Consider the following 17,624-nt stretch of genomic DNA (forward strand, 5'->3'; position numbering starts at 1 on the left):
TGCCCAGGCTGTCTCAGACTCCTGGACTCAAGTGATCTGCCTGTCTCAGCCTCCCAAAGTGCTGGGATGACAGGTGTGACCCACCATGGCTAGCCCTCTTCAGAGTATTTGATAGCATATTAAGTTGCTAGTTTCTCCCTTATCTGCATCAACAATATTCTATGCTTACCTATGATGTAGGTGCCGTTAAATTAAAAGATGTTTCATGGTGATGTCTCTGGAATAGGAAAGTGCATGGAATCTTAATAGACAATGGGGAAGATTGAGTGAGAAATTAAGTGTTTAAGGTAGGAGCTCAGCTTGGTGACTTTTAGTCTGTCTGAGGGACAACCAGGTTATGTGAACCTCATCAATAAAATGAGGCCATATTAAGAAAAATTGATACTTTTTTTTAACATTTTTCTTTATCTTTTTTTTTTCCTAAGACCTAATGAAGAAATAACTATTCATTTTTGTCCAGAAATGTAACTGTGGTTCCAGAGAATCTGCATAATATGGATACCACATAAGAAAAGCCTCCGGTGGTACCCTTTATTAATGTATTTAGTTTGGACTCATTAAGGGGGAAGCTTCCATGAAACCTAGGATGTTTTTCTAATGTGTTCTTAATAGCATTTGCATCTCCCTTGAGGCTTCTGTGATACTTCGAGTATCACGCAGCGCAGCAGGGGAGAACCTAGTCAGGCAAATATTCTAATCTGGCTTCATTAACCCCTTTTCCTGCACTTTTTTCCAGAGTCTCCTACTTTTATGGAGTCGTGGAGGCCTTTCCAGGGTTGGTAGATTTTGAACTAACCTTTGCTTACCTTTCCAATGCTCAACTGCAAAACTTTTGTTTGATCATTCACTTTACTTCCCTCTTGTTTTAATAATCAATGCCTTTTTTTTTTTGTAGTTATCTCTTACATTTTTGCATACAGTTATTCATAAGTTTTCCTTTCCCTATGATACTATTAGATGTTATGAATTCCCATTAAAATCACCCTCCATTGACCATCTCAGCAGCCTTTCTAATCTTGGAGAAAGAGTTTACAGGTAATTGAGAGTTTAGCAGTCAAACACAATCCTGTGGAAAGCAGGAGGAAAACTCAGCGGATGTACCTTATTTTTCTTATTCTTAGGGCGTAAACTCTAGAATTGAGTCCCTGGCTCACTCTGTGAGCCCCATGGGGTTTGGTAGACAGAGAGTAACACAGGCAGGGTGTCAGAGCCCTCGAACCACCAGGAGGCCGAAAGCACTATCACAACAGGACAACCACACATATACTACTTTGTTGGAAAATGTGTGTAGCCAGTGAAAATCTTTAAACTCCTACTCTAGTGTTTGTTTTTCATGGGGTAAAGTGTGTATATGGTATAAATCTGGGCTTATTTTGAGCCACACTTTTTATTCTTTTAACCAGCTCTAATCCCATTGACTATTTTTCTTCTTCTTTTGTAAAGATGGCGTTTTTTTCCTCTCACTGTCCAGTTTCTATATTACATATTATGTGAGAGTTTTGTTTCCGATTATTTATGTTAGTTACTATTTCTTGATATGTTGTCTCTTTTAATTTACCAATTTTGAACACTTTGCCTTTCTAGTGTTTGAAAATAATACTAAATATTTATTTAATACATTAAGTAGTGACCATATAAATACACTGTTTTGGTCCTATGTTTAGCTAGGTTTATTTCTCACATAGTTCTTTTTACATTTTTATTATTAACTATTTTGTACAAGAAGGATTTTTTAAATATAGCTAAATGTGATCATATGAAATAAACATTGTCTTACAATACAGCTTTATTTATTTATTTATTTACACCGCTGACTTTTTCTACCTCTCTTTCCCCTCTGTTCTTTCATCATGAACCACTTCCCTTATCCCTAAAAAAAGGAACTAGTGTTGATGGCCTGGAATGTATCCCTTTATAGTTTTCATTTTGCTTTTAATTATCCTGGACTGATGTAGATAGACTATATACACCTTTGCATGTATCGGGATTCTTTGGTCATGTATTCATTTTCAGAGAATGAGATCACATTTCATAGACATTTCTGCTTCTTGCTTTTCCCTTTTTTTCACCAGTGCTTTCTGGAAAGTCATCCAACTAGTTGACGTGGTTCCAGTGTAATCTTTTATTGCCATTGATAGATCTTATTTTTCCAGAGGTTCTGAAACTGCATGTTGTTCTGCCAGCAGTGGTTGAGAATAGCTCTTTCCCCTACATTATTACCAGTAGTAGAGGTTATAATTCTTTTACGTTTTTGCCACCTGATGAGTATAAAGTGGTAACTCATTTTTATGTTTATTTGCATTTCTCTGTCGGTGAATTTGAGCATCTATTAACACATGTCTTGGCAGTTTGCATTTGTGCTTATATAGCGTGCCTATGTGACTTTTGCTCATTTTAAACTATTGTGTTATTTGGGATTCCTCTCCTCCCCCTGGGATGATTTTTTTTTTTTTTTTAATAGGAGAAAGGAAGGACTCTAATTTGCTTTTTATATGACTCATCAGTTGCTTCAGCATCATTTTTGAATAAAAATTGATTCTTTCTACTCTAATTTAAATGCCACTTCTGTTGTATATCTAGTTTCCTGCAATATCTATCTGGCCTCTATATGCTTTGCTACTGACTTGCTTGTCTATCCCTGTACTAATATCATTCTTTTTAAATTATTATAGGCTTTATTATTTTTTGGTAAATGCTAATGAAAACCCCTTGTCCTATTCCATGAAAAATCCTGCCAGCATTTTGATTATGATTGTATTAAGTACAGACTAATTTAAAGAGAAGGTCTTTTCTAATGTTTTCCAATAATGTTTTATAATTGTCTGTATAAAGGTCCTAGATCTCTTTTGTTAGACTTATTCTTAGGTACCTTATGATTTTTCTTTCTATTCGGAATAGGATTTTAAAAATTGCATCCTAATTGGTTATTTATAGTATACAGGGGTACAACCGGTTTTATATTTGTTCTTATATCCAATAATCTTGCTCAGTGCCCTTATTAGTTTTTACAATTTATTAATGGATTTACTGACATACTATCTTAGTCTATAGATAGTCATATCATTTGAAATTAAAGGCAATTTAGTCTCATTCTTTCTTCTTCTTCTTCTTTTTTTTTTTTTTTTAAATTGTATTGCACTGGTTAGAACCTGAGGTCTAATACTGAATAAAAGCAAAGATAGCACGAATTCTTGTGTTACTTCTATATTTGTATGATTCTTAGTGTTAAACATTGTTATATGGTGTTTGCCCCTGCTTTTGAGTGCTAACCTTTGTCACATTAAGACCCTTGCCTCTATTCCTAGGTTGCCATGAGATGTTTTGTTGTTGTTATTTATTTATTTATTTTAAAAATTATGAATGGGTTGTCAAATTTATCAAGTATTCTTAATGTGCACTTTTGGTATTTAAATATGGTTGATTCCATCAACAAACAGCCCTCCTTGCATTCCTGACAACTTCGATTATGTTTTGTTTTTCATACATTGTTGAATTAACTTGCTATTTTTTCTTAGGATTTTTATATTTGTGTTTATGATTGAGATCAGTTTTCCTTGCACTGACAATTTTGGTTTTAGAAGCATGGTTACATTAGTCTCATAAAATGAGTTAGGTGGATTCCTTCTTTTCCTATTTTGTGGTTTAGTTTTGTGTAAGAGAAGGATTGCCTATTTCTTGAATGTTTGTTGAAACCTATCCGTAAAACAATTTGTGCTTAATATCTTTTTGGTGCTGCAGATTCTCAGGATTTTTTTTTAAAATGTTTATTGGCTTGCACAGCCTATTTATTAAGTCAGTTTGGTAATTCATGTTTAATGTCTTGATAGAAATATTATTTTATTAGTTTTTATGACCTGCTTTGCTTACTGCTTCATCAGCTTCTGCTCTTAACTCTGTTATTCTTTCTCTTCATTTAAAGAATTATTCTGTTTTATTTTTTAGACTTGGAAATTGAATGCTTGATTGATTTTTCTGTTTTTTAAAATGAATAGTGAAAATTTAAACAAATTACCGTGTGCTTTGTTATGCTATTATTTTATGGTAGTTTTTTTTTCAAAATCTTTTATAATTTGTTATAATATTCTCTATAACTCAAGAGTTATTTAAGAATGTCTTTTGATATTTTCAGAGATACATGTATGCTTATCTTTTTATTACTTGTTTTTAATTTAGTTCCTTTGAAATTTGTTGAAACTTCCATTTTGACCTAATTCTATGACCAATTTTTGTAACTACTCCAGAGTAAGAAAGAAATATTTTTCTGTGTTTTGGATGCAGAATTTTATGTGCTTGTGCATGTCATACAAGAATGCATACACACATGTAAATTTAACAGATCATTTGTAGATTTTTTTCTGTTTTTCTGCATTCTTAGTAAATATATCAGTCTAAAGCTTCTCGTTATTATAAAGATTATTAGTTTCTCCCTGTGATTTGTGTTAGTTTTCATTTATCTGTTTTGTGCGTGTGGGATCTTGTATATAACTAAATTACTTCTTGATCAATTAATTATAAAAATATTATATAGTGTGCCTCTTGATTTTAACATTCTTAGGGTTACCTTATTCATGGCGTATCATTTTCCCTCTTTAATCTTTCCTTAGTATTTCCATTTTTCCATGTTTCTTACAAAACACCTTATAGCTTAAGTTAAAGAAAATTTTATCTTATAAATTAATGGGTGCGTTCGTCATTTTATACCTACTGTGATTATTGGTATATTTGAAAGTGTTTTTATCATCTTTGTTTTTTTTAACCTCTCCTCTTTCTGTTCTTTTTCCCTTTTCTATTTGGACTGGAATATATTATATATTCATTTTTATACTTTCTGTTTGCTTTGAAGCTGTAGATTGTATTTCTGTTCTTTTGATAGCTGTTGTAAAATTTTAAACTTACAGTACTTAGTAGTCTTAGATATCTATGTTCTAGCCACATTGGTTTCTTCTCAGTGTCTTATTGGAACATTTTTGTTCTGACTCAGTATAACTTCTCCCTTCTCATTCTTCAGGCTCAATTGTCACCTCGTTAGGGAGAACTTTCCTGTTCCTCTTCCCTTTCTAAAATCACCCCCTTCAGCTCCATTGCTTATGATCATATCATATCACATTACTCTATTTTATATTTTATTTTTGAGACCGAGTTTCGACCTTGTTGCCCAAGATGGAGTGCAATGGTGCAATCTCGGCTCACCATAACCTCTGCTTCCTGGGTTCAAGAGATTCTTCTACCTCAGCCTCCCGAGTAGCTGGGATTACAGACATGCACCACCATGCCTGGCTAATTTTTTGTGTTTTTAGTAGAGATGGGTTTCTCTATGTTGGTCAGGCTGGTCTTGAACTCCCGACCTCAGGGGATCCCGCCTCGGCCTCCCGAAGTGCTGGGATTACAGGTGTGAGCCACTTCGCTTGGCCATATTACTCTATTTTTTAAAATGGCATTTAACAAAATCTGTAATTATTGTTTGTTTATTTGTGCTATTACATGTCTTTTGCCAAAGAATGTAAACTCCACTGGAGGGACTTTGTGCATCCAGTTTACCCTTGTGTCTGAGTCATGTAGTACAGTGTGTATCACACAGAGCTCGCTGAACAGGTGCTGAAGAAATTAATGTTTCCAAATGTGAATGTTTGTTCAGCTGCATATAACATTCTTGGTAAATTTCACTCAAAGGTTTTTATGCCTTGTGTTACTCTATTGCTCTCATTCTTGAAGACAAGAAAGGAAAAGTTACACAATTTTAACTTATTTGAAGTTTAATTATGTAGTAGTTACAATGATGTAACTAAAATTCCATAAATATTTTTAAAGAATTCAATTACAGTTAAACATAATTCAACTCTATAAAAATAACATTTTTTATATAGTAGGTTGCTGGTTTTAAACTATACTGATAATAAAGACAGCTGGATTTTTGATATTTTTGTGTTTAACAAAGTTTGAAAAAGAAATTTAGAATGGAATGCCCAGATACATGAATTCTAAATGAAAGGTCTCTTTGAAATATTAATTATGGATTTTTGAAAAAGAAGTGTTAACATAGCTGTGTGGATGTGAATAAACTGACACTTCATGGAACTGTTTCCTTTATGAGTTGACAGCAAATGCTTATTGAGTTTTAAGATACAGCAAATGATAGAATTTTTAAAGATAATTTGCAGATACAATTTCTTTTCTTTGTGTTTTTCTGAATGTTTGTAAGAGCAAGATCTTTTAATTTAGGTTTTCACATAATTTACATTAGTTGTTTTAAATAAATTGATAAAAGTCATAGAATACTTGATAGGGAATTACTACATTTTGACCACTAGTCGTCAGTATAAAACCATCAGTTGTGACGTGGTAGACACTTTATTAAAGTTGGCCAAGTTTATTGAAAAACAATTCTTTATTGCAGGTATTCCCTCAGCTCTAAAGGGCTTTCTGAAAGTTTACTTAGCACTAACCTCACAAGTGAAAAAAGTCTAATTATTTAGCTCTCTGTTATTTAAAATTTAAATTTGAAATGGTGTTACTCTCCATTGTTAAAAAGTATGACACATTGTGTATTTTATATGAAGACACCTGCTGTATTTATCATGAAAACTGTCATTTCTGTGCCTTTATATTATAGTTTCATGCTTCTTCTTCATGGTTACAGGTGTTTTCATTATCCTCCTTCACTCCCTCCTTCTGTGGAAGAAACTATTTATATCTAGTGAAACATTATAATTTGATATGAGCATTTATTTATTTCCCGGGAATCATGTATTCCTATTCCCTTTTCCACTTTTAATATTTTAAGGCTGTGCATGCAATTTTCCCAAAGATACTTTGTCTAAATATTCATCTTATAGACCGAAAGCTCTTTCTCCTATTTATCATTTTTTTTGTTTTTGGTGGTTATTTCCTTTTGTGAACTGTTGTCCATCCATCCAGTTATATTTATTTTCTATTGGTGTTCTGTGGTTAGTTAAAAGATTATCCTTTGCCTTTTCTTTTCCTTAGTTGTTAAAAAAGCATTTTTAATAGCTCTCATGACTCATTGCATTTCTAGTTAATTTTTATTTCTATTAAGTACCCCGGATCGCTTCTTGAAAATACTAAAGTTGTGGTAGTGATTATTTATTGCTAAAAAACGAGAAACAGTGAAGGTTATTTCTAATGTATTTTTGTCCATACTGTGGCCAAGTATTAGGATAGTATTTAGAACTATAACTTTGTTATCTCATCATTTAATGGGCCTTGTATGGTTGTGAGAAAGTACTTTCATGTTTATTATCTGAGAATGAGGTCCCAAAGCTTTCCTCACCAGTGTTAGTCTTGGATGGAGAATGAAGGTACAGTGATGCTGTGATTCAAAGCCACAAAGCGTGGGCGAACTTGGGTCTCTGGGGCTTCCAGTTTCCAGTTCTTTCTCTTTCTGATCTGTGAACTTGTTTGGAAGGTGCAGAATCTTATTCTTTTGTGTGATTCATTGAAATAAGTAGCTCATATATTTCTTCTTAAACAGAAGGATAACCATCTTGATTACAAAAGAATTTATGTTTTAAAACCTTTATATGTTTCCTCTGTGTCCTTGCCTTCTCCTTTTCTCCTGTTCTTTACACCAAGTCTATCAGTAAATTTTGTCAGCTCTACTTAAATTTTTTTTTTTTTTAATTGGAAACTATTCATCTCCTACCGCTACATTTCCTCTCTTGCTGGGGCTAGTGCAGCAGCCTCTTTGTTTCCGTTCTTACCTCCTTCGAGTCTTTTTCTTACAGAAACAGATAATGTCACATCTTTCTTTAAGACCCTTTAGTGGTCCTTCCTCCCTCCGTTCCTCACTCCCTCTCTCCCTCCCTTTCCCCCGGGCTGGAGTGCATTGGCATGATCTTGGCCTCCTGAGTAGCTGGGATTACAGGTATGCCCCACCATGCCTGGCTAATCAGTGCTTTCTTTATCATACGTAGAATGAAACCTAAAGTCTTTAGACAAAAAAGTCCCTCTGATCTGGTTTCTGAATTCTCACCCTAATGTTATTTTTTTTCGAGATGTAGTCTCATTCCCTCCGAGGCTGGAGTGCAATGGCATGATCTTGGCTCACTTCAGCCTCTGCCTTCCTGATTCAAGTGATTCTCTGCCCCAGCCTCCTGAGAGTTGGAACTACAGGCATGTGCCATGATGCCCAGCTAATTTCTTGTATTTTAAGTAGAGACAGAGTTTTGTCATATTGGTCAGGCTGGTGTCAAATTCCTGGCCTCATGTGATCCTCCTGCCTTGGCCTCCCACAGTGCTGGAATTAAAGGTATGAACTACCATGCTCAACCCCTGATTTTCTGTTGTTCTTCTTGCCAACTCTAGGTCAGCTATCCTTGCCATCTTGCTTTTGCATGGATATACCAGGTACCTCCTACTCCTGGACATTTGCACTTTTGTTCCCACAGCTAGGAATTTTCAGCTCTGAAAGAGTTGCCTGGTTTGTGTCCTCATGTTCAAAACTCTACTTTGGAAAGCCCTTACTGACTCTTATAGATAAAATACTCCTTCATTCCTTGCATGGCTGTATGTTTTCCTAACACTTTGATTATACGTCAACCTTCTGTCCCCTTGACCAGAATGCAGGCTTTATGAAGGCAGAGAGACTTCTCTGTTTTGCTCATTGCTGCGTCCCCACTACCAGGACCAGTGCTTGATACAGAGTAGGGACCCAGCAAATGCTTCTTGAAGGAATGAAAAAATAAATGTTGCATACTCTATAGTAAGTATTCTCTCAGTAAAATATTCATTTGGCAAATACTATCATGTACCTAATGTAATTCAGGTACTGTGCTGGGGACTAGGGATTTAAAGATACCTAAAATACTGTCTTACCTTTTAGGGACTCCTTGTTTAGTTGAGGAAATAGAGATGTTAACTATCATTGTAATGTAGCAAGGGCATTATTCCATATTTGTGTAGTCGGCAGAGTATCTCTGAGGGGAAATAATTATCTCTTCATGGCCCCTTGGGGAAGGTTTGAATGAGAGACATAGGCATTTTTGCTAAGACTGTATTTTCACATTATTTTAGGAAATTCTTTTATGGCTGTGATTTTGTCCCATTGCTTGTAGTTATATGTCAAGCACTTTACCAGTCAATGGCTGAAACATTTAGGTAAATTCTGACTTACTATCATTTTGATTCACACGATTGCTCTTTGTCTTATCATTGTGCACCATGCTAATTGTTTTCTTCTTTATATTTGTTACTTGTGGTAAGAACACATTTTTTCTTTGCAAGGATGAAATAAACACTGTTCTCTATAAGACTGTGAGAGAACCATTAATGTCAACATGCCGATAAAAAGGAAATGGATGGTGAAGAATGATTGACTATTACAGGATTTAGTTTTCAAAGGCATTTGGACACTATTTGGCACAGCTTGAAACATGCAGGTCCGAGATACTCTTCAGTTGCCTTCTTTAGTCTTTTTCTTGATTTCCCTCCTTGCCTCCTTGCCCCCTTATTCGACGTCTTACAGATGACACTAAAACACTTTTCTATATTTTTTCCAGTGAAAGGTATTTTTTTCCCCTAAAGCTTCTATAGAAGAGAATTCTGAAGAGATCTTGGAGGATGTCTCTTTCAACCTTGTACTTGATACTTGAATTTCCATTTACTGAGCAAGCTTCTTAGATACTGTGTAGACAGTCTACACAAGCTATATCATCTTTCTGATATTGGGAAATAGCTGGCTGGATTAAAGAATATTCCAGTTTGATAATATATTTCGATGGCCTGGTATTGAATAATGATAAAACAAAAATGGCAAGTTTAGAAACGTATTCTACATAATAGAAGAAGTAGTATGCCAGCTGTTAGCTTTTAGATTCCTTGAAGGTGCAGTTTTTTATGAGATGAGTTGTCATGAAATTCTTATAATCTCATTTCTATATAATTAACATTTATGTATTATCTTCTGAAGTTTTTATTAAGAAAATAATACTTAAGATTATTAATTACTAAATGCTTGCAATGTATTTTCTGCTCCATTCTGTTCCTCATTTTAACTTTCTCCAAAATTCTACTGTGTATATTATCTTACACTTTCTTATGTAAGTATTTTTGTAAAATGTGTGTTTTCAGGCTGTCTTCCTGGGTTGATCAATTTGCTCATAGCTTCCTTGATCCTATCACCCTCCTAACCATGAGTTAGTCCTCATATGATTTTTTTATTCTTCTTTTATCTCTTCTTTTCCCACTGGTAACCGTTGTGATTACATTCAGTTTCTACGTTCTTGAAGAGTCATTACTTATTCTTTTATGGCCTCTGACTCCTTTCTTTATTCTACTTAATCTTTAAGCATATGTGTAAGTGTTCTTGTAAAGCACCTGAAATTCTATTGGGGAAGAATAGAAGTTTACATGATAAATAAATACTCTTGTTGCTATTTTGAGTTGTGTTTAAGTCTGACACGTGTTTTATGTTCATGCCACATACTACTAGATCTCAAAGTATGTTTAATCACTTTTCCTTTGTTATATGTACTTATATGTTCTTGCCAATACTGTCATTGTAAATCATAACAAATCAGGCTAGTATGAATCTGTGTGAGTCACTTTGTGCAGCACCATATGCAAATAGACATTTAATGCTGTTAATGCTATGATGATGATGAAAAATGTCTGCTGCTCCTGTTGACTGAACAGCTGCCTGACAATAGACTGAGATTTTCTGTGTGTAGGACTTGTTCAATTTCTATATGCTTTTCTTGAAGAGTGAAATATTTCTATCTATATTTTCAGTGAACTTACACTAGGCCATCTGTTTATAAAGCCATTTCCATCATTATCAATTAATATTTATTGGGCAACTACTGAGTGCATAGTTATATTGTACAAACAAAAGCCATTTTGCTACAGATAGACTTATTCATTGACTTAGTACTGTTTTATTTTTATTAGAAAATAGTAAAAATCCAAAACAAAAACTCTCCTAAACCCAAAGGTATAAAATATTCTAACTCTGGACAGTGAAAGATGTTGGGTATTTACAGAGCTTTCTGTTCAAAGACATACAACTTGAGAAATTCTAAATTAAATTTTCGTAATTATCTGTGATCTTCTATCTGTCAACTGTCCTAACTCAGTGGTCCTGCATTTAGAAAGTCAAATGAAGTATTATATTACTCTGGATTTCTAATACAACGATGCAACTCTTTTTGACAGGAAACTACTCGAATAAAAACAGACCTTCTAATAGGAGCATTTGTTTTTTGATTTTGAAGGAAATCCTGGAAAGTGTACTTGTTCAGCTCACATTTAACTTTACTTGCAAGATTTTTATTAAGTAAAAGATTGCATAAAAATATAATCTGTTCCAGTAAAAGCAATGGCATGTTAGGGCATAATACTCATTACCATTGTTGCTTTTGAATTAAAGAAGTTAAAAGACTTGTATGTCTTTTTAGCATACTGGCTTTTTTATGAAGTAATTAAGGTTTGCTTTTGCAGGTTGGCAAATTTATAACATTTGAAGGATGAAATCCTGACACTAGTCAATAGGGGTTTTACTTTTGAGTTATTTTTGTAGTCATGGTATTGAATTTCTGCTGATTCATTCATAGTCTCTGGTCTAGTTAGTCTTCTTTAAGGCCCTTGACTAGGTTTAGGGTAAGGATTGTGGCCACGAAAAGAGCAAAGGGAATGGGTGATTGAACCATAACCTTGTTTGGGTTCATTGGCACTAGATGCCCTAAACAGTGGTAGATTCCGTAGGTATCGGCATAGTGGAACCAAGAAGTTTGTTCGTTGGGGAAAATAGGTCAGTAAAATCATCTGTCTCTTCCATCAAGATAATTCCTATAAGAGCCCTTGTGGATTCTTTGGATTCTTGAAATAATAAACATCTTATAAGAAGATACAAATGAAAAAAACAAATCTAGGCTATTCTCAAAATGAAACCTTGAGCTGCTGTAAGGAATATTATTAAGGATTACTGTTACTATCAGAAATAGTATTTAACTTATGATCAATCCTACTTAACTATAAGATATTGGATATTACCCTTTGAAAAACAGGAATTGTTATATCTTGTGACTTTACTTACTATGTGCTTACCATTTCCGCCTGAAAAATACACACAGTGCAATTCGTACCAAGTTTTTTGAATTTCTCTCTTACTTTGATATCTCCCAAGTATATATGGTACCATAATAGTATCATTATTTAATTCCTTTTGGGCTTCTATCAAGCATTTATACTTTTCACCTACCGAAGTATGTGGTATGTGGTTTTATTTTTTGTAGTTGTTGGTACAGAATTTCCGTTCCTTGGTTATGGTGGAAAAATAAATTTCTTTGAACAATTTAATATCCACCTAGCTATTTTTAAATTAGATATTGGTTCAGGGATTTAGAATATGAATGCTTTGTTTTGCTTTTTGCCTTGAAAAGAAACTTACTTTTTTTTGTTTTGGTTTTTGTTGGCACAGATAATCCCCAACTGGATGAACTTAAAGGCTAAAATTTTCCATTACTTTAGCTAATTCTCATGAGGGAGGAATCTCTAACTTGATTTGAGAAAAAGCATAATTTAGAAATTCAAAGAACATGACAAGAAAATCTGTGTTAATATAAATGAGTAGTATGTGTTCTAAGCAATACAATTCTGCAGTATTATGCATATAGAGCCCTTCTAAAAATATGTATTATTTTATTGATGTTTGATGGTTTGGAGCTGTGTTAGGTGTCCAAAAAGAATTTTGGAGATAGACATCAGTTTTCCATCTTTAAAAAAATTTTAATTAAGTAAAGTTTCCATGATAGTGTTTTATACATACTCAGTACTTAATAGAATTTTTGCTTGATTGAAAATATTACAAATGTCTTTAAAGCTACTTCAAAATTTTAATATACATAAATATAAACAACTTGTAACTTCAGTGATAGCTCATGTGGTCTGATTTGGATCAGAGTCTCATTATATTCTGTTAAGTTTCAGCTTATTTTGTGCCCATGTGAATAATTTAATTATAAAATAGAGTAAGAACAATGATTTTCTAGTTTTCAGCAATACAACTTCTTCATTATTTAATATTACTGGAAAAATATCTGATTTGATAGTTTGTACCTTCAAGTAAATGATACTGACTGTTTAATTCACCTACTGAAGTATGTGGTATGTGGTGTTTTTTTTTTTTTTTTTTGTAGTTGTTGGTATAGAAAAACAGACTTGTTTTTCTATAGTGTTATTAGTTTACCAGTGAATGATCTACATGTTGTTGGCCTTGTGACCAAAGGCGTGCAATTGTAGCACTGCTGAGTGATTAGGATAAATTGGGAAAGGTTATGTTCACAATTTTTCGCTGGAAATTTCATTGGCCTGTGTGGGAATTAACATGTGATTTTTATTTCATTCCAATGGCATCATTCTTAACCAAGCTTGCTGGTCCATTTAAAGCAGACAAAGGGCCTTTAATTCCCTATTTGTTCTACAACTTGGAGTGTGTTATCTGTTAGAGCCTCTTGATAAACATGCTTGTTGTTGAAGTTGTAGAGCGTTTTTTGGTTAAGTGAGAGGTCTACAAATGTTTTTCTTTTCCCCTTTTCACTACTCTCTAAAAGGAAAAGCTATATTTTTTTGAATATCTATAGCTATGAGAATTTAGACTCACTGACTTACAAGGAAATGCAGTAGTACAATATACGATACAGCACACTTAAAGGAAAGAAGAAAATTTGTTGTTATAAAAGATTTAAATGTGCCCCAGGGACTCTCTATTAAGGCTCCGTGTTGTTCCTGTGATCTTAAACATGTAAAAGACAATGTAAATCCTGGAGCAGGGCACGTGACAGCTTTGTAGCTAAACTGCTCTTAAGGAAAAAACAAGCTATAAAGGGCAAAATAACATAGTAATAGAAAATCATTGGCATGTGATTTTTTTTTCTTCTTTTATAACTGCTTTTACTGAGTCAGTTTTAATATAGTTCTAAGTTGCTTGATCTAAGTCAAATGGAAAAGAAATCCAGTGCAGGCTTACACCCTAAAAAAACGTAATAAATTAGTTAACATTTATTATTAAGGTTTAAAGAAATGGCTTGTAATTTTGATTTGGTTGATTTAAAAATATTTCTCTTTGAGTACTAGCTGTGTTTTCAGTATTTACAAGTGCATCGATATATATTTAATGGATCCTAAGTGTTAAATTTTCCTTCTTTTGTCTTTCATTTTGAACTAGATAATGTAGAAAATTGGGTTCAATATTCTAGGGTAGAATATTGCATCTGTGTTTACTTGTTTACTGACTCATGGTATACAGAAAGCAGAGCTAGTGTTCAAACTTAATGGCATTTCTAGATGACATAGTTGAAATGTAGTAATTTGCTTTGAACTGTTCCTTAGTATCTTACTTTTGCTCCTTATTGAAAACAATAGAATTTAGGTTCTCATTGACAACATTTTTTAAGACTTACATATACTTAGAGTAAAAGGAGAAATTTAAAAAGTAGCCTATTAAAGTTTTAGGTAGCAAGTAGAGCTATAATAGAAAAGTACATTATTTTGGAAAGTCAACATTATAAATAACTAAGGAGAAAGTGAGGAAGAAATCAGTAGCACAAGATTATTTTAGCAAATTTCTAAGTATCCAAGAAAATTAAAGTTTCTTTTATTCAACCAACTTAAATATGGAAATTTGGATTTTTTAAAATTTAATTTTTTTAAGAGCCTCAGTCTGTTACCCAGGCTATTATTATTTTTAATAGTAATAGTTGCCTTCTATTGCACATTTGTTAGGAGTGAGGTATTTATGTGCCTCACAGATAAAGCCAGGCTTTATGTGCTTTACAGATATCAGATCATTTAGTTTTTATCACCCCCCTATAAGGTTGGTATTATTATTTCAATATGATGAAGCAGTGCACTCAATTGTTAAGAGACAGGCAGCTGGCTGGGCGCGGTGGCTCAAGCCTGTAATTCCAGCACTTTGGGAGTCTGAGGCGGGTGGATCACGAGGTCAAGAGATTGGGACCATCCTGGTCAACATTGTGAAACCCCGTCTCTACTAAAAATACAAAAAAATTAGCTGGGCATGGTGGCGCGTGCCTGTAATCCCAGCTACTCAGGAGGCTGAGGCAGGAGAATTGCCTGAACCCAGGAGGCGGAGATTGCGGTGAGCCGAGATCGTGCCATTGCACTCCAACCTGGGTAACAAGAGCAAAACTCCGTCTCAAAAAAAAAAAAAAAAAAAAAATAAGAGACAGGCAGCCAGAATCTATATCCTGTCTCTGTCACTAAGTAGGTGAGTGATCTTAGGCAAATTATTCAACCACTTGTGCTCCCATTTCCCCGTTAATAAAATGGGCTTAGTGTAATAATAACTCATGGAATCATCATGAGGATTAAATGTATATTTTGAATATATGTAACATATTTATTTATTACATGTAAGAAGAAGAAGCATGGGAATACTAAACACTATAAAAATGTGGTAATATTGTTCTTAAATCATAATTATTTTTCATTTTGTTGATGCTTCTCTGCCTTTTTACTCAATTGCTATTTGAGAGTGGGAATTATGGCAGTTTATGATTATTGAATTATGATGGAGTAAACTTGCATTAAAGCAATTTTTAATATATTTTGCTGTTTGCCCGAAAATTGTTCTTCTGTTGATCTTGTTGGTAAAAGCTTCTGGCAGCGTGGCTGTTCACAAGTCATATGGACTTTACACATACACCTTGCTAAGTCTAAACACTAAAATTGTTAAAAAATATTTTTAAACAATGGAATGCATTTCAGATGTTATGACAGTTCCAAGTATGATTTTTTCCCTTTAAGTTTGTTTTAACGTAGAAACAAACCAAAATAAACACTTTTGTAGTTAATTTTTGAAATGTCTATTTTCTTTTTCCTCATTTTATTAAAGAGGGGGAATTGTAGAAAAGAAGATTTGTTTCCAAGAAAACCATTAGCTATCTAGGCTCTGTAAATAATGTAATAAAATTCCCAAAAATGGAGAAAAAAGGAAATGATGTGAATATTAATTAGGATGATCAAGAATTGTTGGTATTTTATCTTTACTGAAGTGTTCTTAGGGCTACAGTGAATGAGCAGGTTGTAATTTATTTATAGATTTTGTGTAACTGATATCCATGTCTTCCTCAGTCCTAACACATAATAAATTCTACTAGTGACTTTCAGTTTTATACATATTTTGGGATAATTTTTTTCCACCTCTTTTGTTCCAGGCATTGAAGAAACAAGAAGCTAAAGCAGATGAGAATGAAGGGGCCATAAAAAATAAGCTAAGACAAACTGAAACTGAGAAGAATCAAGTAAGATATTGAAAGTTATCTTTCAAAGAATACAGTGGTTTGGGCCAGTGGTATTTGTGGAGTGCCTTGAAAAGTGTCCCCAGGATCCTTTAGAACAGTTTGAGGTCTTTATCTTTCAGTGAGGAGTCAATTGGTTCAATACTTCTTTTACTCCAGCACTTGCTCTTGGAAACAGATATGCAAGTCATTTGCTACCTTGTCATCTGTGACCACTGTCCTTTCTGAGAGGTGCATTAAACTTTACTTTTTCCTTGTTGGAAACATTTAAAGAACTTTGTTGCAGGATTAGAAAAGACCTGTCATTTGGAGACCTGAATATTTTGATTATATTCATTTTCATTTTAGTGGACAGATAGAGTTAGCAGCCCAGTTCTGAAAACATTTTCTGTTTCTATTAAAATAGACACCTTTGATACCTGTTAATGTTTATGAACTGTGTGTTCATGTCTATGAATACATAGAGTTTAGCACTTTAGAGTTAGAAAGGAATGCAGAGGCCAAACCCCGCTTCCTTAATTTGCGAATAAGTAGACTTAAGGATGAATCAAAGTAATGAATGGTGAAGTGAAAATTTGCCCTGTTCTGTACTCCATATCGCTGTTTTCTACCTACCATCACCTCCTTTATTTTATTTCACCAACTCATGTAAAGGCAGCTTCCCTTCTGCTTTTAGAGTAAGCAAAGTATGTTAGGTCATTAAATTTGCCCTTTGGGAGTTGCGATGTAGAAATTACACAGGAATTATGACCAACATGGTCTTTGGTTGATTTCAAAGTCATTTTGCTTGAAGTGTAGTCTCTTCCCTCTATTTCTCCATAGAGACCAAACAACAGGTCAGATGGTATTTGGTATGGATTCTGTGATTCCCACATATACTTTACTTTTTCTTTAATGTGACTATTTTTTATGAGCCACAGGTATAATTTTTAAAAAATTATATAATGGGATTTAAAGATACATTTTGAAATAATTACAGATTTATAGGATAATGTAAAACAAGATCCACAGAGAGGTCCCATGCACCCAGATTCCCTCAATGGTAACATTTTTGCATAATTGCCATTCGATATTAAAACCAGAAAATTGGCGTTGGTACAATCTACTTAGTTTATACAGATTTCACCAAATTTATATATACTCATTTGTGTGTGTGTGTGTGTGTGTGTGTGTGTGAAGTTCTATCCATTTTTATCTTGTATAGATTCTTGTTACCACTACCACCATCAGGATACAGAACTGTTCCATCACCACAAGGTTCCCTTATGCTCTTTCACAGGCACACCTACCACATGTACAGTTAAGAAAGGATTAATATACAGATAGCATTTGTTCAATGGAAACAATAAT

At 33.7% G+C, this 17,624-nt stretch overlaps 1 protein-coding gene across 9 annotated transcripts in view; it reads left to right on the plus strand.

Moving 5' to 3' along the window:
- The window catches only part of CEP128 (centrosomal protein 128), a 476,123-nt gene that overhangs the window by 77,419 nt on the left and 381,080 nt on the right, over window positions 1-17,624 (plus strand). For all 9 annotated transcript variants that reach the window (XM_074392897.1, XM_074392891.1, XM_074392894.1 and 6 more), the window contains one exon: window positions 16,191-16,277. In XM_074392897.1, coding sequence (XP_074248998.1) covers window positions 16,191-16,277 — 87 coding nt within the window. The remainder of the gene's footprint in view (window positions 1-16,190; window positions 16,278-17,624) is intronic.

The sequence above is a fragment of the Saimiri boliviensis genome, chromosome 2 (genome assembly GCF_048565385.1).
Source record: "Saimiri boliviensis isolate mSaiBol1 chromosome 2, mSaiBol1.pri, whole genome shotgun sequence".
Lineage (NCBI taxonomy): Eukaryota > Metazoa > Chordata > Mammalia > Primates > Cebidae > Saimiri > Saimiri boliviensis.